At 63.7% G+C, this 22,853-nt stretch overlaps 1 protein-coding gene across 1 annotated transcript; it reads left to right on the forward strand.

The window, feature by feature from the left end:
• Nucleotides 1-1,138: 1,138 nt before the first annotated feature.
• On the forward strand, nucleotides 1,139-22,470 carry KIRREL2 (kirre like nephrin family adhesion molecule 2). The gene is made up of 15 exons (XM_039512818.1): nucleotides 1,139-1,351; nucleotides 9,641-9,790; nucleotides 10,298-10,447; nucleotides 10,589-10,746; nucleotides 11,585-11,735; nucleotides 12,091-12,196; nucleotides 12,465-12,613; nucleotides 12,994-13,121; nucleotides 13,249-13,375; nucleotides 14,042-14,142; nucleotides 14,673-14,871; nucleotides 15,398-15,508; nucleotides 17,032-17,144; nucleotides 20,160-20,243; nucleotides 20,623-22,470. Exons 1-15 carry the CDS (start codon nucleotides 1,300-1,302, stop codon nucleotides 21,040-21,042), a joined length of 2,199 nt encoding a protein of 732 aa, XP_039368752.1. The 5' UTR covers nucleotides 1,139-1,299; the 3' UTR covers nucleotides 21,043-22,470.
• The last annotated feature ends 383 nt before the right edge of the window (nucleotides 22,471-22,853 follow it).

Below are 22,853 nucleotides of genomic sequence, written 5' to 3' on the forward strand. Positions count from 1 at the left end.
TGGTGCTAATCTGCCCAGGCAGGGAGAGGGAGCATGAGGGTAGGCAGTGGGGAAAGGCTAAGAAAGAACAGGGGCAACCAGAGAAAGAGGGTGGAACCAAGGAAGGGGAGCAGGCCAGGCTGGGGGTGGGGAAGATGGAGCTGTTTGGGCCAGGAATTTGGGGACAGGGGGCTCAGGATCTAGCCAAGCTGAGGGGGCAGCAGGCTGTGCCTGGCGAGGAGCTGGCAGGAAGCCGGGGGTTACGTCAGGTTGTTGTGCAGTGGCTGCCCCCTGGGATTCCAGTTTCTATTCTTAGGCCTCCTTGCTGGTGGCCCGGGGGGTGGCAAGGGGAGCAACCAGCTCCGGTTGTGCTCACACAGCACCCAACACTGCACACAAAAACAGCGCACACACCAACTGCAACACAGAAATGACACCCAGAATGTGCACACGTACTGCATCTGCACCCACATACAGACACACACACATCCTGCTATGCACAGCAACACCACTGCACAAACACAACCCTCATTGCACACACACCGGGTCACACCCCTCCTGGGGTTGTGGAGGTGCATGGGTTGTGTGCCCACTTTCCCCTTTACTCTCTTGTGAGCTGGCTTGATTCATGCATGTGTGCACTGTGTTGTGTAACACACCTACCTACCCCCCCCCCAACATCCCATATCCCCTAATGCCCTTCTCATGCCGCTGGGGGGGGAACCCTCTGTTTGGGCTGAGGGGCTCCCCCTCCCCCCACTCAGCAGCAGATGACCCAGGCTCTGTGTGTGTGATCTTTTTTATTAATGAGAGCACCCTCTCCACCAATCAGTGCACACCCTGGGCGGGGCCTGCCGGCTGCTGGCCTCAATGAGTCGCTATCCCCAGAGCTGAAGGACTCCAGAGCATCATCAGCCTGACTGTGCAGTGCGGGTTCTCGGGATCGAGAGAGAACCCAGGAGTCCTGGCTCCCAGCTCCCCCAACTACTAGTCCCCCATTCTCTCCCAGAGCTCGGGATAGAACCCAGGAGTCCTGGCTCCCAGCTCCCCCAACCACTAGACCCCCATCCCCTCCCGGAGCTCGGGATAGAACCCAGGAGTCCTGGCTCCCAGCCCCCCCACACTAACCACTAGACTTCCCTTCTCTTCCCTCCCTGAGTTGGGATAGAACCCAAGAGTCCTGACCACCACCCTCCCCCGGTGGGTGTAGAGGAATCTAGAGCAGAGCTGCAGTGTGGATTTACTGATCCCCATCCCAGTGCCAGCAGCGGACCGGAACGGGAGCTGGATCCCTCAAGGGCTTCCCAACCCAGCACGGAGATGTCAGCCCTGCTCCCCTGCATCCTGGCCCTGAGCTGCCTCGCCCACATAGGTAGGAGCTGGGGGGATGGGGACCTGGGCTTGTGGGGTGGGGATCAGTTGGGTCCCCCCAGGGCCATATCCTCCACTATCCCCAAAGTGGGCTGAGCAACAGCTGGTTTTGGAGGGGTCTTCTTAGCCTTCCTTCCCGGGACTCTGTACAGACACCACTGGCTACAGTGGTGGGCTGGGAGCCAGGACTCCTGGGTTCTTTCCCTGGCTCTGGGAGGGGAGAGGAGTGGGGTCTGGGAGCCAGGACTCCTGGGTTCTCTCCCCAGCTCTGCTACTGGCATCCTGACCTTGAGCGAGCTCCTCTGGCCTTTGCCATTCAGGATGATGGTGCCAAGCTGTGTATTTTGTGTGTGTGTGTGTGTGGGGAGTAAATGCAGTAAGCCCGGGGGGGGATAATTATCCTGCTCCCCAGTGCCTGTCTCGCCCCTTCAGGATCTTACTGGGAAGGGGCCCCAATGAGTGCCCATAGTGGGGTGCTGTGATACGGCCCCATGGGGGGAGAAGGGTAGCAGGCAGTGGGGAGCTGCACCCCATGGGGCACTCCGGGGAAAGAACCAGATGAGTCCTGCGAGTCTGCAATTTCCGGGATCATCCCCCACAGACTTCCCAAGGAGGTGGTTGCTGGGTTCTGTCCCAGCTCTGGGCAGGGAGTGGGGGCCAGTGGGTGGAGGGGAAGGGCTGGGAGCCAGGACTCCTGGGTTCCATTGCTAAATCTGCCTCAGTTTCCCCTTCTGGAGGCCCAGAGCATGGTGGGCTATCGGATCCTACGCTCCGGCAGGGAGACAGAGGGGGATGGGGGAGAGCAAAATCTCAGCTCCATTTCCCCCCTCCCCCCACCCTTTCTCAGTGTGTCTGTCAGATCCTCTCCTCCTGCGCTGACAGGGAAAGGAGCAGACCTGCCCTGGGGCAGGTGCGGAGGTGCCCAGGCACGGCTGGGTGCCAGTCGCCCCCAGGGTGTGTGTGTGTGTTGGGGGGGGCGGGTTCTGGAGGTGTCAGGGGAGCCTAGCCCAGCTCACACTTACACGCCTGGCTGGGCTGCTGGGCCCCCCAGCTATGAATTCCCTTTACAGAAACACTAATGAATTCTGAGCGGTTCGGGGCAGAGTGTCAGGGGGATGGGGGATGGGATGGGGGATGGATGGAGCAGGGGGTGTCTTTGCTCAGGGTCTGACAGGGGAGGGATGGGAGCCCAGGGGCTTATGAGGGAAATTGGGGGAGTTATGGGGCTGGGGGGGATCGGGGTCTGACAGGGGAGGGATGGGAGCCCAGGGGCTTGTGTGGGAAATCGGGGGGGGGGGGTATGGGGATAGGAAGATCAGAGTCTGACAGGGGAGGGATGGGGGCCCAGGTACTTGTGGGGGTGTTTCCAGGGCTGCTGGGGATGGGTTGGGGGGATGGGTCAGGAGAGGGGACTGTAACTGTTCTGTAGCAGCTCTCCATGGGCCCATCCAGCCCCATATCTCCCCCCACTCCAGATCAGACCCATGGACCATGGTACTTGCCCCTCCCCCCCTTCCCTGCTGCTCAGGATGTCAAAACCAGGGGCCCTGATGGTCTGGCCATGCGAGCTCAGTAACTAACCCACACTCTGGTGATACTTTCTGTAAGGATCAGGACACCTGGGTTCCATCCCCTGCTCTGGGAGAGATGTCGGGTTTAGTAGGTTGCAGCAGTGGGGCTGGGAGGCAGGGCTCCTGGGTTCTCTCCCCAGATCTGGGTGGGGCAGGGGCTGGGAGGCAGGGCTCCTGGGTTCTCTCCCCAGATCTGGGAGTGGGGGCTGGGAGGCAGGGCTCCTGGGTTCTCTTCTCAGATCTGGGGGGGGGCTGGGAGGCAGGGCTCCGGGGTTCTCTCCCCAGATCGGGGGGGGGGGGGGCTGAGAGGCAGGGCTCCTGGGTTCTCTCCCCAGATCTGGGAGTGGGGGCTGGGAGGCAGGGCTCCTTGGTTCTCTCCCCAGATCTGGGAGTGGGGGCTGGGAGGCAGGGCTCCTTGGTTCTCTCCCCAGATCTGGGAGTGGGGGCTGGGAGGCAGGGCTCCTGGGTTCTCTCCTCAGATCTGGGGGGGGGCTGGGAGGCAGGGCTCCTGGGTTCTCTCCCCAGATCTGGGGGGGGGGGGCTGAGAGGCAGGGCTCCTGGGTTCTAGTCCCCAGCTCAGGGAGGGGAGGGAAGTGAAGTGGGGTGGTTGGGAGCCAGGACTCCTGGGTTCTAATCCCTGGCTCCAGTGGGGGGTTGCCTTTCCTCTGGGCATGGGGGAGGGGCCGGCTTTGCAGACACACATAAAATTAACATCTGTTGGCTGTTTGGAAGTGACCTAATTTCTGGGGGCCAAGCTGGTGCCAGGTGGTGCTGGCAAACCTGCCAGGGGGTGTTGTGCTCATTGCTGGGCATGTGCCCCACAACCCCTGCCATGGGGTGCCCGGCTGGGCATGAGGGGGGTTTCTCATGTCAGTGGGGTGGCCCTGTGCAGCTGCAAGACTCCCCCCTCCCTGCAGAGAAAGGGGGGAGGGGCAGTGGGGAGGAGGGGAGAGAAGGTGCCCTCCATCCATCTGCATACACATGGACACCCATCCATTTATCTATCCCCATATCCTGCCCTCTGCACCCCCCACTTTCTCTCTCCTGCTGCCCCCCCTTTAGCCAGTGGGCTGGGTGGGCAATGCTGGGCTGTGTTTTGGGCAGTGGGGGCCAGGTTGGCAGAGGTGTGGGGGGTTCAGGCTGGGAGGCTGGGGGAGTCAGGCTGGAGGACATGGGGGAGGTGCAGGCCATGAGGGGCCAGGCCAGTGAAGGCAGGGGGGCCAGCCCAGCATAGGTGGAGGGGTGCTGGCCGTGGGGTTAGGGGGTCACAGGCCATGGGGGGCTAGGCTAGTGGAGGCACCAGGCCAGTGGAGGCAGGGAGGGACCAGGCCAGCGTAGGTGGAGAAGTGCTGGGCGGGGTGGGTGTCACAGGCCGTGGGGGGAAAGGCTGGTGGAGATGCCAGGCTGGTGGAGGTGGGGGGGCCAGGCTGGCGGAGGTGGGGGGTGCAGGCCATGGTGGGTGCAGGCTGTGGGGTGGGGGGGGCAGGCCAGTGGAGAGGGGTTGCAGGCTGTGGGGCAGGAGGACCAGGCTGAGGGGGCGGGGGGAGTGGCCAGCCCTGCTCTGGGCTGCCGAGGCAGCAGGCATGGGGGTGGCTGGATGGAGGAGGGGGGATGGGCACTGAATGAGCCCCAGCACAAAGGCATCCATTGTGGGTCCTGGCGGCTCCCGCTCTCACAAGCTGTCTGCCCCAGGGTGGGGCCCCCCATGTTCCTCCCCGCCCCACACCCTCCCACTGCCACTCCCAGCACAACAACACTGGCTTTGTGTGGGCCCTGCATTAACCCCACAGCCCCCCATGGCCTGGCCTCTGTCTGCCTGGCCCTCCACTGCACTCACACGCCTCATCCACCCCTCCCTGCTCCATGAGAGACAAGAGACTGGCCCCAGGGCTAATGGGGGGCACTGGGTGGCTCAGGTGGGTGGGGAATGGGACAGCTTCCTGAGGCTGCTCCCTCTGCCAGTCACTCTCATTATCCCCTTTATGTAGATGGGAGAAACTGAGGCACGGAGCAACAACAGGACTTGTCCAAGATCACCTGGGCAGCAGTATAGGGGCAGAGCCAGGGAGAGAACCCAGGAGTCCTGGCTCCCAGCCCCACCCCGCCCCAGAGCTCACATGGTGGAGTCCATGTTTCCTGACTCGCTGTCCCATGCTCTAACCGCTAACCCACCCTGCCTCTGGCTATTTCCATCCTCGGAGACTCAGTGCTTTCTGCTGGCCCTTTCCCCCATTCTGTCCCCCCATTCTGTGCAGGGGGGGTTATTGGGGGCCTAGCCAGGCTGGGATCAGCAGGGCCCCACTTTCTGCACAAAGCTATTTGTTGGAACTGCGCGGCTTCCAGTGCCCCCTCCCCAGAGCCAGGCGCACAATGGGCCCAGATTTCACGCCTGTTAGGAGGCAGGAATCTGAGGCCTCTGTGCAGCTTCCAAGGGGATTTGCTGTTGAGCATGGAAATGCAGCTGAGTATCTCTGAGTGCAGGGGGTGGGAGAACTGACAAGTGGGGAAGGAGGGATGGCAAGAGAACCCAGGCATCCTGACTCCCAGTCCTCCCCCTCTCCCTGGCTCTAACCACTAGACATGCTCCCATCCCCAAGCCAGGATAGAACCCAGGTATCCTGACTCCCAGCCCCCCCTCGCTCTAACCACTGGGAATCATTCCCCCTATTTCCAGCTGTGGGCCAAGAGTGGGTTCTAGTGAGGACTCCTGGGTTCTATCCCTGCCTCTGGCAGGGGAGTGGGGTCTGGTGGTTAGAGCAGGGGGGGCTGGGAGCAAGGACTCCTGGGTTCTCTCCCCAGCTCTGGGAGAAGAGTGGGGTGCTGTAGTAGGGGTCTTCCCCAGGGTGCCATGTATCTTCTCCCCCAGGCCAGGAGTGGGGGCATGGGACCAGCCCAGTGAGCTGAGCGCTGGTTAGCAGGTGTGTCAGGATGTGAGCGTCAGCCCGGTGCACTGCAGCTGTTGCTGCAAGTCTGCGTCATGGGGTGCGAATGTTCTCAGGGAGCCTGGGGGTGAGTCCAGGTCATCCCTGGACTGTGTGTGTCTGTGTGTGAGACCCTATGCCCCAGCACCAGTGTGAGTCTGTGCATGGTTGTGTCCATGCGGGGGGAGGGGGGTGAGCCTGTTTGTGTGTGTCAGGGTGTGCGGGGGTGTCAGGAGGCGTGAATCTGGGTCAGGGTGTGCGTGATCCCTTGTGTATGTGTAAATCTGGCAATGTCACCAAGTGTGTCTCAGTCAGCGTGTGATGCGGAGCGGGTCAGAGTCAGTGTCACTGGCTATAGAGGAGAGACGTGTGTTCGTGTATCAAGCCAAAGCTGTGTGTGTCAGTGAGCAGTGTGTGTATGGGTATCAGAGCTCTGTGTGTGTGTGTCTGTCACAGCTGTGTGTGTCAGTGAGCAGTGTGTGTATGGGTATCAGAGCTCTGTGTGTGTGTGTCTGTCACAGCTGTGTGTGTGCGTCTCCGTGTGTGTGTTACATCTGTGTGTGTGCGTACATAGCCCCCTCTGCCCTCCCTGATGACCAGCGCACACCCAGCCCAGCCCCCCCACCCGCTGGGCATTGCGAGTGGGTGAGAATTTAGTGCCCATCTGTCCCTGCTTCGTGGCTGGTGTCCATCGCCTGACACTGTGCATGGGGGGGGGGAATCCCTCATGCATCTCCCCACCCCACAGAAATCCCATTAACTTTCCTGTAATTTCAGATCCAGAATCTAATTAGCATGTGTGTATTTGTGTGTGTGTGTGGGGGGGGGAGGATTCAGTATCAGTGAAGCCAAAACCAGTCAAGGGGTGAAATTAACAAGGGGGGCTGGAAATTAACCAGGACATCCTCCTCCCCAATTCTGCAGGGGGTTATGACCTGCTTCCCACCCATCGCTCTTCCCTGCCTGCCCCTGGAAACCCGCTGCGTGCCCGGACGCCTGGGTTCTATTCCCAGCTCTGGGAGGGAGTGTGGTCTAGTGAGTTAGAGCAGGGGAGCTGGGAGCCAGGACTCCTGGGTTCTATCCCTTGCTCTGGAGAGCTGGGAGTCAGGATGGGCAGAGGGATAGCTCAGTGGTTTGAGCATTGGCCTGCTAAACCCAAGGTTATGAGTTCAATTCTTGAGGGGGCCATTTAGGGATCTGGGGCAAAAAGCTGTCTGGGGATTGGTCCTGCTTTGAGCAGGGGGTTGGACTAGATACCTCCTGAGGTCCCTTCCAACCCTGATAGTCTGTGACTCCTGGGTTCTGGCCCAGGCAGTGGGGTGTAATGGGTTAGAGCTGGGACTCCTGGATCCCCTGTGCTGCACAAAGCCTGGCATATGTGCTTCTGTCTCGCTCCCTCCTGACCCTCCTCAGAGGATTATCCCCTTATTCAGATCCTGGTTTATTGGGTAAACTTGGAAACAATCGGGACAAAGGGCGGTGTGATTGGATTGGAATTAAGAAGGGTTTAGCCAGGAGATCAGAGCCGAGGAATCTCAGTGGCGCAGAAAGGAACTTTCACCCTTCAGCCTCTGGGCTCCTTCCCCACAGTAAATGGAGCAGTTCCTGCCCCAGAGGGGCTGGGGCATAGAAGGCTGGTGGGGGTGGGGGTGTCTCGGGCAAGGCCAAGGGGGAATGGGGTAGTGGGGAGAGTCTGCAGGGCAATCGGGGGGCAGAATTAGGTGGGGGGAGGGTGTATCTACCAGGGCTGTCCTTAGGCATTCACGGCTGCACAGGGTATCCGAGAATTTGGGGCACCACTGGGACAGCAGGTCAGGGCGGGTCGGCTCCCGCACACCCAGCGTGTGCTGCAGTCTCCTTAGGCAGGGGCCATATTCACAGAGCCGAATGTGCTGATGCTGCGCATTGTGCCCGAGGGAGAGGGTCCAGGGTGGGGAACCGTGACTCTGCTTTGCTACCTTGTCCCTTCCCCCCGGGGCTGAGAGCCTGGGCTGCCGCAGCGTCTGCTGTGTAGTAAGCTCAGTGTGTGTCAGCAATGGGGGGTGGTTCTTCTGGGGGGTCCGCAGGCGGGGGTAGTGGCTGTGCCCCAAGTCAGGCATGGGGCACCAGTTAAATAATACTGCGTAAGGCCCCATAAATCCTAAGAATGGCCCTGGTATCTATAGTGGGATGGGGTGGACAGTTGGGGGCTGTTGGGCGAGTGGGTATCTGTGGGGTTAGGCTAGGGGACAGAGGTCCCTGGGGAAGGGCTGGCGGGACCCTGGGGGAGGGTGTGTCTGTGGGGGGTGGAGCTGGGGGGAGTAGGGGGGCACTTTGCCATCCAATCTGCCCCCACCTTATGCTGGGCAAATAGCCCTGAGTACATTGCGGGGGTCTCTGACTCCTGTTCCCCAGCCCTAGCATCATTTGGGCCCTGGCACCTACGTCCCCCCTGTGTCCCCTCCAGCCAGCCTGCCAACCCCACAGAAAGGCTGGGCCAGCTCTGTGGGGATTGGCACCACAATGCCCTTACAACCCTACTTAAGGTGCCCAGGGTGGGGAGGTTGGCAGAGACCCCATAACCCCCTCCCTCCCCTATGGACTCCTTGGGGCGGGGCAGCAGGGCAGGTGGACCAGACCCACCCCAGCAAGCCAGGCCACCATCCTGGGTCCAGATCACAGCTGCACCCCCTAGAGGGGAAAGGTCCCAGGCTCCATTCTCTGCCCCGCTGGCAACTACAGCAGCTGCCCTTCCATGCACCCCTCTCTTCCTGCCCCTTCCGTCTCCCTGCCCCCACCCTGCCTCACCCCTCTCAGGCCCCACAGAAAGGCCCCTCCAGCTGCGCCAGGCTCTCATTCACTTGCAATATCAAATGGATTTACTGGGGGCCTCATTCCAGCTCCCCCTTCCCCTGCTGCTTGGATCCCCCATCCCTCCATCCTGCGCTCTTCATGCCCCCCTCCCCTGCCAGGGCCGCCCGGAGGGGGGCAAGTGGGGCAATTTGCTCCGGGCCCCGCAGGGGCCCCCACGAGAGTTTTTTGGGGCCCCTGGAGCAGGGTCCTTCACTTGCTCCAGGGCCCCAGAAAACTCTCATGGGACCCGGGCCCCTGGAGCTTCTTCCACTCCGGGTCTTCGGCGGTGGGGGTCCTTCCGCTCCAGGGCAGAAGGACCCCCCGCCACCAAATTACCGCCGAAGCGGGACCCGCCGCCGAAGTGCCGGGTCTTCGGTGGTAATTCGGCGGCGGGGTGGCCCCCGCTGCAGGTCTTCAGGGCATTTCGGCGGCGGGTCCTGGAGCGGAAGGACCCCCCACCGCCGAAGCGGGCCCCCCCCGCCGCCGAAGATCCCAGGCCCCCTGAATCCTCTGGGCGGTCCTATCCCCTGCTGCGGGGATCTCCCATCCCCCCCCACCTCCATCCTGTGCTCCCTATGCCCCCTTCCCTGCTGCCTGGATCCCCCATCCCCCCAGCCTGCACTCCCCACACCAACCCCTCCCCTGCTGCCAAGATTCCCCATTTCCCCCTCCAGTGCTCCCCATGCCCCCTTCCCCTGCTGCCTGGATCCCTCATCCCCTCTGGCCTGGGCTCCCCACACCCCCCTCCCCTGTTGCTGGGATCCCTCATCCCCACTGGCCTGTGTTCCCCATGCTGCTCCCTTTCTCCATCCAATCTCCCGCCACCTTGTGCGCCTGTTGGGAGCCTTCCCTCATGAACTGCACTCCCCAAGATGAGATTGAACCCAGGAGTCCTGGCTCCCAGTCCCCCATCCTGTAATCCCTGGGCCCGTCTGGTTAACACCTCCCCCTGCCCCCGCCCGCCAGGCTGGGGGGCGTATTTCTTTCAGCAGCCCATGGACCAGGTGATCGTGGCAGGGCAGTCGGTGACGCTGGCCTGCGTGGTTGTGGGCTACCAGGGCATGGTGCAGTGGACCAAGGATGGCCTGGCACTGGGCGGAGAGCGAGACCTGCCTGGTATGTATGCGGCTGCAGGGGGTGGGTGTCAGCAGGGGGCACTGTGCTGCAAGGGGTACTGGGGGTTCCTGGGGGGCGCTGTGCTGCAGGGGAGCGGACTGGGGTCCCCAGAGGACACTGTGCTGCAGGGGACCAGACTGGGGGTCCCCGGGGGCACTGTTCAGTGGGGGGGGGGAGGGACCAGGAGATTCCATAGGGTGCCATGCTGTGGGGGGAGGACTGGGGGTCCCTGGGGAGCACTGTGCTGCAAGGCAGGAACCAGGGGACCCCACAGGGTGCTGTGCTGTGGGGGAGGGGATGGGGGTACCCGGGGGAGCTGTGCTGTGAGGGGGGACCAGGGGTTCCTGGGGAGGTGCTGTGCTGCAGGGGGGGTACCCTGTGTCCCTGTGGGGTGCTGTGCTGCGAGGGGGACTGGGGATCCCTGGGGGCTCTGTGCTGCAGTGGGGGAGATGGGGGTCTCTGGGGGGTGCTGTGCCAGTCCCTGCAGTCTGTCCCTCTCTCCCGCAGGCTGGTCCCGGTACTCCATTGTCGGGGATCCGGCGGCCGGGCAGCACAACCTGAGGATTGAGTCTGCTGAGCTTGGTGACGACGCCGTGTACGAGTGCCAGGCTACGCAGGCGGCGCTGCGCTCCCAGCGTGCCCAGCTCACGGTGCTCCGTGAGTGTCCCCTCCCCCCCCAGCTGGGGAACCACCCTGGGGAAGCTCACAGCACTGGAGCCCCCTCTCCCCACAGCTGGGGCACCGCCCTGGGGACTCCCACCCCATCACTGATCCCCTGTCTCCCATCTGCGCCCCCAGTACCGCCCAATGACCCCATGGTCCAGAATGGCCCCATCGTCCGGGTCCAGGCCAGCGTGCCCTACAACCTGACCTGCCAGGTGTCTGGTGCCAAGCCTGCCCCTGAGATCAGCTGGTACCGCAATGGGCAGCTGCAAGACTCTGCCCTCTATGCCAAGGTGAGATGCCAGGGTGCAGGGATAGGGCATTAGAGGGGAGGCACAGGGTGTGTGTGGGGGGCAGGTTATTAAAGGGCAGCCTGAAGTGTGTGGGGTGTTGGGAATTAAAGGGCAAACCAGGTGTGTGGAGAGACACAGGCTATTAAAGGAGCGGGGGGAGAGGGTATTAAAGGGGAGGTGGGATATGGCATGAAAGGACGGCACAGTGCGGGGGTTGGAGATTCTCCTTCCCAGCCCCCGGGACCCCTTTGGGCGGGGCCGGTGCAACCATTTAGGCGACCTAGGCAGTCGCCTAGGGCACTGGCATTTGGGGGGCGCCATTTTCTTCGGCAGCGACCACAGCGGCCGGATCTTTGGCCGCCGCCGGCATTTAGGTGGAGGGAGCTGGGGCAGGGGAGCGTGGGGAGGGCTACCTGCAGCAAGTAAGGGGGGGCGGCATGCAGGGGAACTCCCCACCCCAGCTCACCCCTGCCCCGCCTCCTCCCCAAGCACGCCGTGCCTGCTTCACTTCTCCCGCCTCCCAGGCTTGCGGCACCAATCAGCCTAGGAAAGCGGGAGAAGTGAAGCAGCCATGGCGTGCTCGGGGTACTCGTGCTTGTGGGCAGAGCAGGGGTGAGCTGGGGCGGGGGGGTGCCTCAGAGCGGAAGGTGGGGGGTGGGGAGCTGCCGAAAGGGGGGCGCCTCAGGGCGGAGCTGCTGTGGGGGGGGGCGCCTCAGGGCGGGGGCGCGGGGGAGGTGGAGGGCGCAAGGTGGAAGTTTCGCCTAGGGCGCAAAACATCCTTGGGGGATGGGCCTAATGGGCCCCAGGCTGAGGCCTGACCTCTGCTCCTGCCCCCCAGGCCCTGATGGAGGATGGGAAGCGGTCGACAGCGATCAGCACCCTGCTCCTCACGCCCAGCACCCAGGACATGGGCAGCGCCTACACCTGCCGCGTTGCCAACCCGGCCGCACCTGCTGGCAAGCAGACCTCCATCACCCTTGACGTGCTGTGTGAGTCCTGGCCTGGGGGGGGCAGGGCTGGGTCTTGGCATGGGGCGCCATGCTGTGGGGGGAGGGGAGCTGGCAGGCGCACCATGTTGTGGGGGCCTGGGCAAGGGGCTCAACAGGGGCACTGTGCTGTGGGGAGCAGGGCAGGGGCAGGTGGGGGGCACTGTGCTGTGAGGGGCAAGGCAGGGGACCCGGTGCCCGACCGGTGGTGCTGTGCTGCAGTGGGTGGGGGTGCACCCAGTGGGGGGCACTGTGCTGTGAGGGGCAGGGCAGGGGGCTCGGCGGGGGGCAGGTGAGCCCCACCCCAGAGCTGGTCGCATGTCTCTGACCGTCTTCCCCTTCCCCTTCCCCCCTCCAGACCCCCCCACCGTGATCCTCTCTGTCCAGCCACAGACCGTCCCAGAGGGGGGCAAGGTCAGCTTCCTCTGCACCGCCACTGCCAACCCCGAGGTGACCGGCTACCGGTAAGAGCCGCTGGGGGACCCCGGCGTCCGGGTGCCCTGAGAGACCCCGCGGGCCCAGCCAGGGGAGGGGGCGGGATGCACTGCCCTCTGGTGGCTGCAGTGGGGACGTGCAGGCCCCCTCTCACCGGCTCTTGCTGCCTTACCTGCCGGGCACAGAGGGGAATCCACGCCCCCTGGTGGGTACAGGCGGTACTGCCCCCAGCTGATGCAGCAGAGGCTCCCCCTAATTGTGCGTCTCCTCCCCGCCCCCTCGCCGGCTGTGGGGCAGGTGGGCGAAGGGCGGCGTGGTCATCGCCGAGGCCAATGGGGACAGCTACGAGGCCAGGGTGGATCACTCCTTCTTCACCCAGCCTGTGTCCTGTGAGGTGGCCAACGCCGTGGGCAGCACCAATGTCAGCACCCTGGTGGATGTGCACTGTGAGTGGGGGGGGATGGGTGCTGTGAGTGGGGGTGGGGGGCTTGCAGGGGAGGTGGGGGATGGGTGCTGTGAGTGGGGGTGGGTGCTGGGGGGCAGGGTGCTGGCAGTGTGGGGAGTGGAGAAGAGGAGTGGGCTGGGAGGGTGAGGGATGGGTAGGGGGCAGCGGGTTGCGGGGAGGGCACAGTTAGGGAGCCAGGCTGTGGTTGCTGCAGGGGCTGAGCACTGAGCAGGGGGAGGACAATTGAAGGTGGGCATGCACAGGGGAGGGGTACAGTATTGGCAGGGAACCATAGGGGGTGGGTCTGGCAGTGTTGGGAGGATGACCCTGCCCCCCCACCACAAGCCCCACCCCTGCACTGACTGGATCCTCCCCCTGCAGTTGGGCCCCGCCTGGTCTCCCAGCCCAAGCCCCTCACCGTGGATGTCGGGGCCGACGCCTCTTTCACCTGCACCTGGGCTGGGAACCCGCCCCTCACCCTGGCCTGGACCAAGAAGGGATCCGGCGTGGTGAGTGACCTGCCTGCTGCAGTCCTGGCTCCTGCCTCCAACTGCTAGACCCCACTCCCCTCCCACAGCTGGGGCTGGAACCCAGGCATCCTGGCCCCCCGCTCTAACCCCTGCCATGTGGCTGCAGGTGCTGAGCAATGGCAACACCCTGCACCTAAAGACCGTGACGCAGGAGGATGCTGGCACCTACGTGTGCAAGGCCATTGTGCCACGCATCGGTGTGGCTGACAAGGAGGTGACGCTGGCGGTCAACGGTGAGGGCAGGGGTGGGGCATTTCATGGGGGTGGGGCATTGCCTGGGGGTGGGGCTTCCATGGTGGAGCCTCAGGTGGCCCAGCCCTATGGGGGTCGCTTCCTGTAGGGTGTGGGGAAGGCATCAAGGGCCGGTGCAACTAGTTAGGCGACCGGCACTAGGATTTGGGTGGGGGGGCAGCATTTTCTTCGGCAGCGACCGCGGCGGCCGGATCTTCAGCCGCCCCAGTCGCCGCCGGCATTTAGGCGGAGGGAGCTGGGGCAGAGGGGCGTGGGGGGAGGGCTGCCTGCTGCAAGTAAGGGAGGGGGGCGGAACGCAGGGGAACTTCCCGCCCCAGCTCACCCCTGCCCCGCCTCCTCCCCGAGCACGCCGTCGCTGCTGCACTTCTCCCGCCTCCCAGGCTTGCAGTGCCTAAGCTGATTGGATAGGAGGCAGAGCAGGGGTGAGCTGAGGGGGGTGCCTCAGGGCAGAGGAGGGGAGCTGCTGTGGGGGGGACGCCTCAGGGCAGGGGCTCGGGGACGGGGGAGGGTGCAAGGTGGAAGTTTCGCCTCGGACGCGAAACATCCTTGCACCGGCCCTGAAGGTGTCTGAGGACGGGGGTGTCTCTGTGCTGAGGGGGGTATGAGTAGGTGCCGCACCTCCTTAATTCTGTCTTCCCCCATTGCAGGGCCCCCTATCATCACCACTGAGTCTAGCCAGCAGACGGCGCTGGGGGACAAGGCACGGTTGGAGTGTCTAGTGAGGAGCACGCCCCACCCTGACCGCATTGTGAGTGCTGACCCCTGACCCCCCCAGCCCACCAACCTGCCCCCCACTGCATTGAGTGCTGCTCCCCTGCCCCCACTGATACCCCAGCCCCACAACCTGCCCTGACCACATTGTGAGTGCTGCCCCCACTGATACCCCAGCCCCACAACCTGCCCTGACCACATTGTGAGTGCTGCCCCCACTGATACCCCAGCCCCACAACCTGCCCTGACCACATTGTGAGTGCTGCCCCCACTGATACCCCAGCCCCACAACCTGCCCTGACCACATTGTGAGTGCTGCCCCCTGCCTGCCCTGCAACTCACCCCCTGCTCCCCAACCTGCCTCTGAACACATTGTGAGTGCAGATGCCCCCCGGCCCTCCAATCTGCCCCGACTGTATCGTGAGGGCTGGCCCCTGACTCACCCCCTGAACTCCCCAACCTGCCCCCAACCACATCGTGAGTGCTGCTGTCCCCTGCCCACCCCCCACTGACCCCTCCCCAGCCTGCCCTCCCGCTGACAGGGCCCGTGTCTCGGTCTCGCGGTAGGTGTGGGCATGGGGCGAGCGGGTGCTGGACAGCGGCTCAGAGGAGCGCTTCACAGTGGACACAGCGCTGACGGAGCGGGGGGTGCTCTCGGCCCTGCTCATCCAGCCCACGCGCCTGGAGGACTTCGCCCTGCCCTACAACTGCACGGCCTGGAACCGTTTCGGGGCCCGCTCAGCAGCCGTTACACTGCGCCGGCAGGGTAAGCCCTGCTCCTGGCCCATAGCCCTGCCCACATCCACACTAGCCCTCCCCACAGCCCAGCTGGCCCCACCCACACGCAACCCTGGAACAGCTGCACAGACTGGCACTTCTTAGCCCCATGCTGACAGGATGGGTCCCATGGGTTCCAACCCCTGACCCAATTGCCCCACCCTCCCACACCAAACCGGCTACAACTTACCCAGATGGCCCACTCCTGAGGTGGCTGTCACCAGATGAACCGTCCCCGTGAGGCATTATATGTGACTGTTCCCCAGCTGCCCCACTCCAGAGGTGGCTGCATTTCAGAGCCATCCCTGTGAGGTGTTATGTGCAACTTTTCTCCTGCTGTCCCCACTCCCCAGCGGTGGCTGTGTCTCAGTGCCAGGCAAGCTGTCTCCATGTGGTGTTATGTGTGGCTGTTCCCCAGCTGCCCCACCCCAGAGGTGGCTGCATCTCAGCACTGGGCAAGCTGTCCATGTGCTTTAGCAGCAGGGACCCGCTCTCATGTGCTCTTTCCCCCACAGAGGTCCTGCCCATCATGATAATCGGGGCCTCGGCCGCGGCTGCCGTCACCCTGCTGCTGGTCTTGGTCGTAGGCGTGTCTGTCTGCTGCCTGCGCTGGTGCCACGGGAAAGGTGAGGTCACTGGCTAGCTCTGCCCCTCCCCACTTACAGACGTGAGTCAGTGAGGAGCTGCCAAAATATTAACAACCAATTCCCTCCTCCTCACCCCACGAGGGGTCATGCCCCCACCCCGGACCCCTGCCCCATCCACCCCCTTCCCTGTCCCTGACTGCCCCTGCCGCCCCATCCAACCCCTTCTCTCATTCCTGATGGCCCCCGGGACCCCTGCCCCATCCAACCACCCCTTCTCTCTGTCCCCAACTGCCCCTGGAACCCCTGCCCCTGACTGCCCCCACCGCCCCATCCAACCCCTGCTCCTTCCTGACTGCCCCCGGACCCTTGCCCCCATTCAATCCTCCTGTTCCCTGCCCTCTGACCGCCCGACACTAATTCACCCCCCCCAACTCCCCTGCCTTCTATCCAACACCCCCTCCCTGCTCCCTTACCGCGCTGCTTGGAGGTGGGGGCCAGGCCGGGGCCAGGCCTGGGCCGCTCAGCCGGGGCCGGGCCAGAGCCGCGCCGCCTGGGGACAGGGTTGGGGTCGGGGTTGGGGGCCAGTCCGGAGCCGTGCAGCGCCTGGAGCCCTCCTCGCGCCCCCTGCCCCAGCTCACCTGCGGGAGGAGGAGAAGCTGGGGGAGCGTTCAGGAGAGGAGGCAGAGGCGGAGTGCGGTGAGCTGGGGCTGGGGGAAGGGCAGGGAGCTGCTGGAGCTTTTGTTAAATTTAAAAGCCTTTTTCGAAGGCTGAGATGGGCCTTTTCCCCCTTCACATGCAGACACACTTCTAACAGGTGTTAACATGCTTGGATCCACACATGCCCCGACATGGTACCACACAGACCCACGCTTCTGTGCATAGGGACACATGAGGACACACATGGACACGCCAGTTTAGATACAGGAACCCACGCGGGTTGGTGTTAGAAGTCTCGTGGTGACATGGATAGGCTTGATGCTCCCGAGAACATGTCTGTACAGGCATGAAACGTGTCCCATGTAAAGGTCACACAAACATACCCTCACATATGTGGGCAGCCCCTTTAACATGTGCCTAGGCCCTCAACACATGAATATACGAGTCATTCCCATGTGCACCTGGAGCCATGACATGTCTCAGACACGTCTGCACTGATGTGGTAACCCCGCTGCATAGCTCTTTTAACACACGTGTGTGACTGGATCTGGACAGCTCGTTGGATAAGTGTAACCTCTCTCTCCAATGGCTGGTGCAGGATAACAGCTCTCTACTGCTACCCACCGATGGAGTGACTCCTCCGGTTCCAGTGGCAGTTGCTTCATCTCAGTGCCAGGCGAGCTGTTCCCATGCAGAGGCGGCTGCATCTTAGCACCAGGGGAGTCATCCCCGTGCAGTGTTATGTACAGCTGTTACCTGGCTGTCCCACCCCAGAGGTGGGATGGGGAACCACACCAATGGGGTGCACAGATTTCCCCGCCCCCCCCGAACCAGTGGTGGGTGGGGCCCATAGGGGAGCTGGGGACCCAGGAGAGGTTCACGCCCCTGTGTCTGTCTGTGTCCAGCAGCCAAACAAGGCACCAAGCTCTCCAAGACGGATGTCCTGGTGCAGATCACCACGAGCGACAGCAGCCCCAGCCGGCCCAGCGATACAGAGGAAGATGTCAAGGAGCCCATGGTGAGCGTGGCCTAGTGTCCTGTATTGAGCCCCCGCAGCACTGTGCCCCCTACTGAGCCCCCCGGTCTCCACAGCACTGTACCCCGTACTGAGCCCCCCCAGCATAGCGCCCCCTACTGAGCCCCCCGGTCCCCACGGCACTGTGCCCCCTACTGAGCCCCCCGGTCTCCACGGCACTGTACCCCCTATTGAGCCCCCCGGTCTCCACGGCACTGCACCTCCTACTGAGCCCCCACAGCATAGCGCCCCCTTCTGAGCCCCCCGGTCTCCACAGCACTGTACCCCGTACTGAGCCCCCCGGTCTCCACGGCACTGTGCCCCCTTCTGAGCCCCCACAGCATAGCGCCCCCTACTGAGCCCCCCGGTCTCCACAGCACTGTACCCTATTTTGCCCCCCCCTCCCACGCACTGCACCTCCTACTGAGCCCCCCCAGCATAGAGCCGCCTACTGAGCCCCTCGGTCTCCACTGCACTGTGCCCCCTACTGAGCCCCTCGGTCTCCACGGCACTGTGCCCCCTACTGAGCCCCCACAGCATAGCGCCCCCTACTGAGCCCCCCGGTCCCCACGGCACTGCGCCTCCTACTGAGCCCCTCGGTCTCCACAGCATTGTACCCCCTATTGAGCCCCCCGGTCTCCACGGCACTGCACCTCCTACTGAGCCCCCCCAGCATAGCGCCCCCTACTGAGCCCCTCGGTCTCCACGGCACTGTGCCCCCTTCTGAGCCCCCACAGCATAGCGCCACCTTCTGAGCCCCGCGGTCCCCACCGCACTGTGCCCCCTACTGAGCCCCTACTGAGCCCTCGGTCTCCACGGCACTGGGCCCCCTACGGAGCCCCCGGGTCTCCACGGCACTGTGCCCCTACTGAGCCCCCCGGTCCCCACGGCACTGTGCCCCCTACTGAGCCCCCACGGCACGGTGCCCCCGACTGAGCCCCTCGGTCTCCACGGCACTGTGCCCCCTTCTGAGCCCCCACGGCACTGTGCCCCCTACTGAGCCCCTCGGTCTCCACGGCACTGTGCCCCCTACTGAGCCCCCACAGCATAGCGCCCCCTTCTGAGCCCCCCGGTCCCCACGGCACTGTGCCCCCTACTGAGCCCCCACGGCACTGTGCCCCCTACTGAGCCCCCCGGTCTCCACGGCACTGTGCCCCCTACTGAGCCCCCACAGCATAGCACCCCCTTCTGAGCCCCTCGGTCCCCACAGCACTGTGCCCCCTACTGAGCCCCCACGGCACTGCGCCCCCTACTGAGCCCCTCGGTCTCCATGGCACTGCGCCCCCTACTGAGCCCCTCGGTCTCCACGGCACTGCGCCTCCTACTGAGCCCCCACAGCATAGCGCCCCCTTCTGAGCCCCCCGGTCTCCACAGCACTGCGCCTCCTACTGAGCCCCACAGCATAGCGCCCCTACTGAGCCCCTGGTCCACATGGCACTGTGCCCCTACTGAGCCCCCCGGTCTCCACGGCACTGTGCCCCCTACTGAGCCCCCCGGTCTCCACGGCACTGTGCCCCCTACTGAGCCCCTCGGTCTCCACGGCAGTGCACCTCCTACTGAGCCCCCCGGTCTCCACAGCACTGCGCCTCCTACTGAGCCCCCACAGCATAGCGCCCCCTACTGAGCCCCCCGGTCCCCACGGCACTGTGCCCCCTCCTGAGCCCCCACGGCACTGTGCCCCCTACTGAGCCCCCTGGTCTCCATGGCACTGTGCCCCCTACTGAGCCCCCTGGTCTCCACGGCACTGTGCCTCCTACTGAGCCCCCACAGTATAGCGCCCCCTACTGAGCCTCCATGGCACTGCGCCTCCTACTGAGCCCCCACGGCACTGTACCCCCTACTGAGCCCCTCGGTCTCCACAGCACGGCGCCTCCTACTGAGCCCCCACGCACTGTGCCTGCTACTGAGCCCCCCGGTCTCCACGGCACTGCGCCTCCTACTGAGCCCCCACAGCACTGCACCTCCTACTGAGCCCCCCAGACTCCACAGCACTGTGCCTCCCTGCTGAGCCCCCACAGCATAGCGCCCCCTACTGAGCCCCCCGGTCTCCACGGCACTGTGCCCCCTACTGAACCCCTCGGTCTCCACGGCACTGTGCCCCCTACTGAGCCCCCCGGTCTCCACAGCATAGCGCCCCCTACTGAGCCCCTCGGTCTCCACAGCACTGTGCCTCCTACTGAGCCACTGCAGCATAGCGCCCCCTACTGAGCCCCTCGGTCTCCAGGGCACTGCGCCTCCTACTGAGCCCCTCGGTCTCCATGGCACTGTGCCCCCTACTGAGCCCCCCGGTCTCCACAGCATAGCGCCCCCTACTGAGCCCCTCAGTCTCCACGGCACTGCGCCTCCTACTGAGCCCCCCAGTCTCCACAGCACTGTGCCTCCCTGCTGAGCCCCCACAGCATAGCGCCCCCTACTGAGCCCCCTGGTCTCCATGGCACTGTGCCCCCTACTGAGCCCCCCCAGTCTCCACGGCACTGCGCCTCCTACTGAGCCACTGCAGCATAGCGCCCCCTACTGAGCCCCACGGTCTCCATGGCACTGCGCCCCCTACTAAGCCCCCACCGAATAGCGCCCCCTATTGAGCCCCCGGTCTCCACAGCACTGCACCCCCTACTGAGCCCCCCCAGTCTCCACGGCACTGTGCCTCCTACTGAGCCACCGCAGCACTGCGCCCCCTACTGAGCCCCCCGGTCTCCATATCACAGCGCCCCCTACTGAGCCCCCTCACCTCTGTGCCCCCTACCGAGCCCAACGGTCCCCACAGCACTGCACCCCCCCATTGTGCCTCTGCCCCATGGCACTGCCCCCTGACAAACCTCCCATTCCCCACAGCACAGCGCCCGCTACTGAGCCCCTCACCCTGCTCCCCATGGCCTGGCGCCCCACAATGCCACACTGGGCTATGCATCCAGGTTCAGTAGGTTCATGGGGGGCCCCGGGATCTGGCTGCAGGGAGTGAGTGACAAAGCCGGACCCCCCTACCTCGAGACTCAGCCCCTCCTCCCCTCACCCCCACAGGCCACGAGCAGCGAGTCCCCAGCCACATCGCACACGGAGCACAGCGAGATCCTGGAGGAGGAAGAGGGCAGCCAGGACATTAAGGTGGGAAGCCCCGCCCCTGACCCAGACCCCACCCCCTTTCCCCCAAGAGGCAATGCCATGGTGTCTCCTCCCCCTCTCTTAAAGGCACAGTGGCCCCCCTGCACTTCCCCTGGCCCTGTCCTGCCCCACATAGAGTGCCCTGCTGGCGTGGGGCTGGGGGTCCCCCCAGGCTACAGGAGCTGGGAATTCACACCTCATTGGGATGCAGACAGCAGCTCCTCTCTTCCCAATAGCAAGGGGCACAAGCTCTCTGCAGACTCACAGGCAGCATCGCTGTGTCAGTCACACTTGGGGCAGTTCCCCCCACTCTGAGGGGCAGCCCCCAATCTCCCCTCCCCCCTCTGGCTCATTGATGTCTCTTTTCTACCCCCCCCCCCAGGACCCCACCAACGGTTACTACAAGGTCCGTGCTCATGAGGAGCCCCACCTGTCTGGCAGTTTCTCAGAGTACGCCCCGGCCCCGCGCCCCCTCTACGCCGGGTCCCATGCTGCCATGTTCCCCACCTCAGGGCAGCCCTACAGCCACCGCTATACACTGGGGGCACGCAGCTCCCGCACAGCCTACGAGCCCCACTACCCACAGGATGGGGTTTATGGGGGGGGCTACCTCACGGCCCCCTACACCCGGGCTTTCACCAGCTACGTCAAGCCCAGCGCCTACGAGAAGGCAGAGAACGGCTACGAACACTCAGACCAGGCCAGCAAGGTGTCAGGTGGCTCCCGCTTCTCCTACACCTCCCTCTCGCAACAGTCGGACTACGGGCGGCCCACCCAGCAGCGCATGCAGACACATGTGTGACTCTTCCTCCCCAACACACATCAAGCCACTGGGGGACAGACACCCAGGGTCGTCCCTGTTGTGGGAGAGGGTTGGTGTAGGTTCAGCTTAGCCAACTGTCTCAAAATGGCCAACAGGCTAGCTGACTTGTGCTGCTGGAGGTGGAGATGAGTGGCCATCGGCTGGGGGAAGGTGTTCAGAATGGCTGTCTCCCCAGTTGACTTTTTCCTCCTAGAGGCGGGGATGAGTGGCTATTGGCTGGGAGTAGAAATCAAGGGATGGGTTCAAAATGGCTGACAAAGGGGGTTCAAAACGGCCCTGTTGACTTCCTCCGTTGGACCTGGGGATGGATTTGCACTGGATAGGGAAGAAGTCACAAGGTTAGAGACACTAATGGCCATCAAATGGGTTCAAAATGGCCGTTGAGTTGGGTTCAAGATGGCCGTTGGCCCAGCTTACTTCTTCGGTTGAGCCTGGTGATGAATACAATTGGCTGGGGAAGAAGTCTGGCTTAGTCCTGGGACGTTGAGGTGGGTTCAGAATGGCTGATGGTCCCATTCACTTCCTGAAATCGGCCGGTTGGCTTAGCCCAGGGCTGCCAAGGTGGATACAAAATGGCCACCAAGAGGGGCTCAAAATGGCTAACAGCCCGATCAGCTTCCTGCAGAGACGAATAGAAGGAGGAGCCAGTGGATGTTGGATTTCCGAGTGGTTTCCCCCACTGCCGCTGGCACTGGATCAGCCAGGCCTGGATGCAAGATGGCGACCGCAGGACCAAGATGGCAGCTGATGCTAGGGCCCGCTTGCTGGCGTTGCAGGCCCAGTAAAAATGGCAGCTCTCAGCTTTCCTGTGCAGCCTGACCATGGGGCTCATGGAGGGCAGTGGACATATGCGTGAATCCCCCCCAATGGCAGCACCCTCCCACACACCACCAATGGGGGGGCTGGGTCTGCTGCCCTCTGCCCCACCCCCACCCCCTGCTGGGGTGGGACTGGTAGGGTCCCCACAGATCTGTGGGGCTCGGAGCTAACAGCCCATTGGGATACTAAGGGCAGTTACCTCCTCTCAGAGCATGCAACCTCAGGCATGCCCTAGGGCAGCGACCTGGTTGACTTGGGCGGGGAGGGACTAGGGCACAGGACCTCCCCACTCCAAGGGGCACCAGCTCTAATTCCCCACTGCAAGACCACGGTGGCAAGATGTTGATGTTCTAGCCGGGCCCTGGCCACAGCCTCTGGCAGTAACCGAGCTGGGCCAAATCCATTCAGCTGGGGGCTGGGTTTTTCCTACCATTAAAAACACCCCGGTTCCCGGCCATCCCCAGGCACTGGGTTCCCCCACAGGGGGGAGGGGAGTTCTCACGGTGACCCCCCTACACCTGTCAATCTCCTGTCGCGATGGCGCAGTCTTAAATAATTTATATTTAATAAAACACATGGAAAGAGTCAGTGAGACTTTTATTGGGGAACCAGCCTGATGGGGTGGAGCCTGGCAAAGACTGCCTGGGTCTGCCCCCTGGATCCAAGCGACACCTGCCCCCTCCCTGCCCCCCGAATCTGACCCATCCAGCCTGGTACCCACCCCCTCCCTGCCCCCCGAATCTGACTCATCCAGCCCGGGATCCACCCGCTCCCTGCCCTCGGGATCCAACCCATCCACCTCGGTACCCACCCCCTCCCTGCCCCCTAGAGCCAACCCATCCAGTCTGGCACCACCCGCCCCCTGGAGCCACCCCATCCAGCCTGCAACCCACCCCTCCCTGCCCACCCCCCGCCAGAGCTGACACATTCAGCCCTGTTCCCACCCCATCCCTGCCCTGCAAAGCCGACCC

Source organism: Mauremys reevesii, linkage group 24, assembly GCF_016161935.1.
Source record: "Mauremys reevesii isolate NIE-2019 linkage group 24, ASM1616193v1, whole genome shotgun sequence".
In the NCBI taxonomy this organism is placed as follows: Eukaryota; Metazoa; Chordata; order Testudines; family Geoemydidae; genus Mauremys; species Mauremys reevesii.

What these genes read in the sequence shown, in the direction of transcription:
- KIRREL2 (XM_039512818.1), top strand. Translation starts at nt 1,300, where the DNA reads ATGTCAGCCCTGCTCCCCTGCATCCTGGCCCTGAGCTGCCTCGCCCAC. An exon ending in GAGCTGCCTCGCCCACATAG is followed by an intron (nt 1,352 to 9,640) that starts GTAGGAGCTGGG and finishes CCCGCCCGCCAG; the next exon opens with GCTGGGGGGCGTATTTCTTT. An exon ending in CCCGAGGTGACCGGCTACCG is followed by an intron (nt 12,197 to 12,464) that starts GTAAGAGCCGCT and finishes GCTGTGGGGCAG; the next exon opens with GTGGGCGAAGGGCGGCGTGG.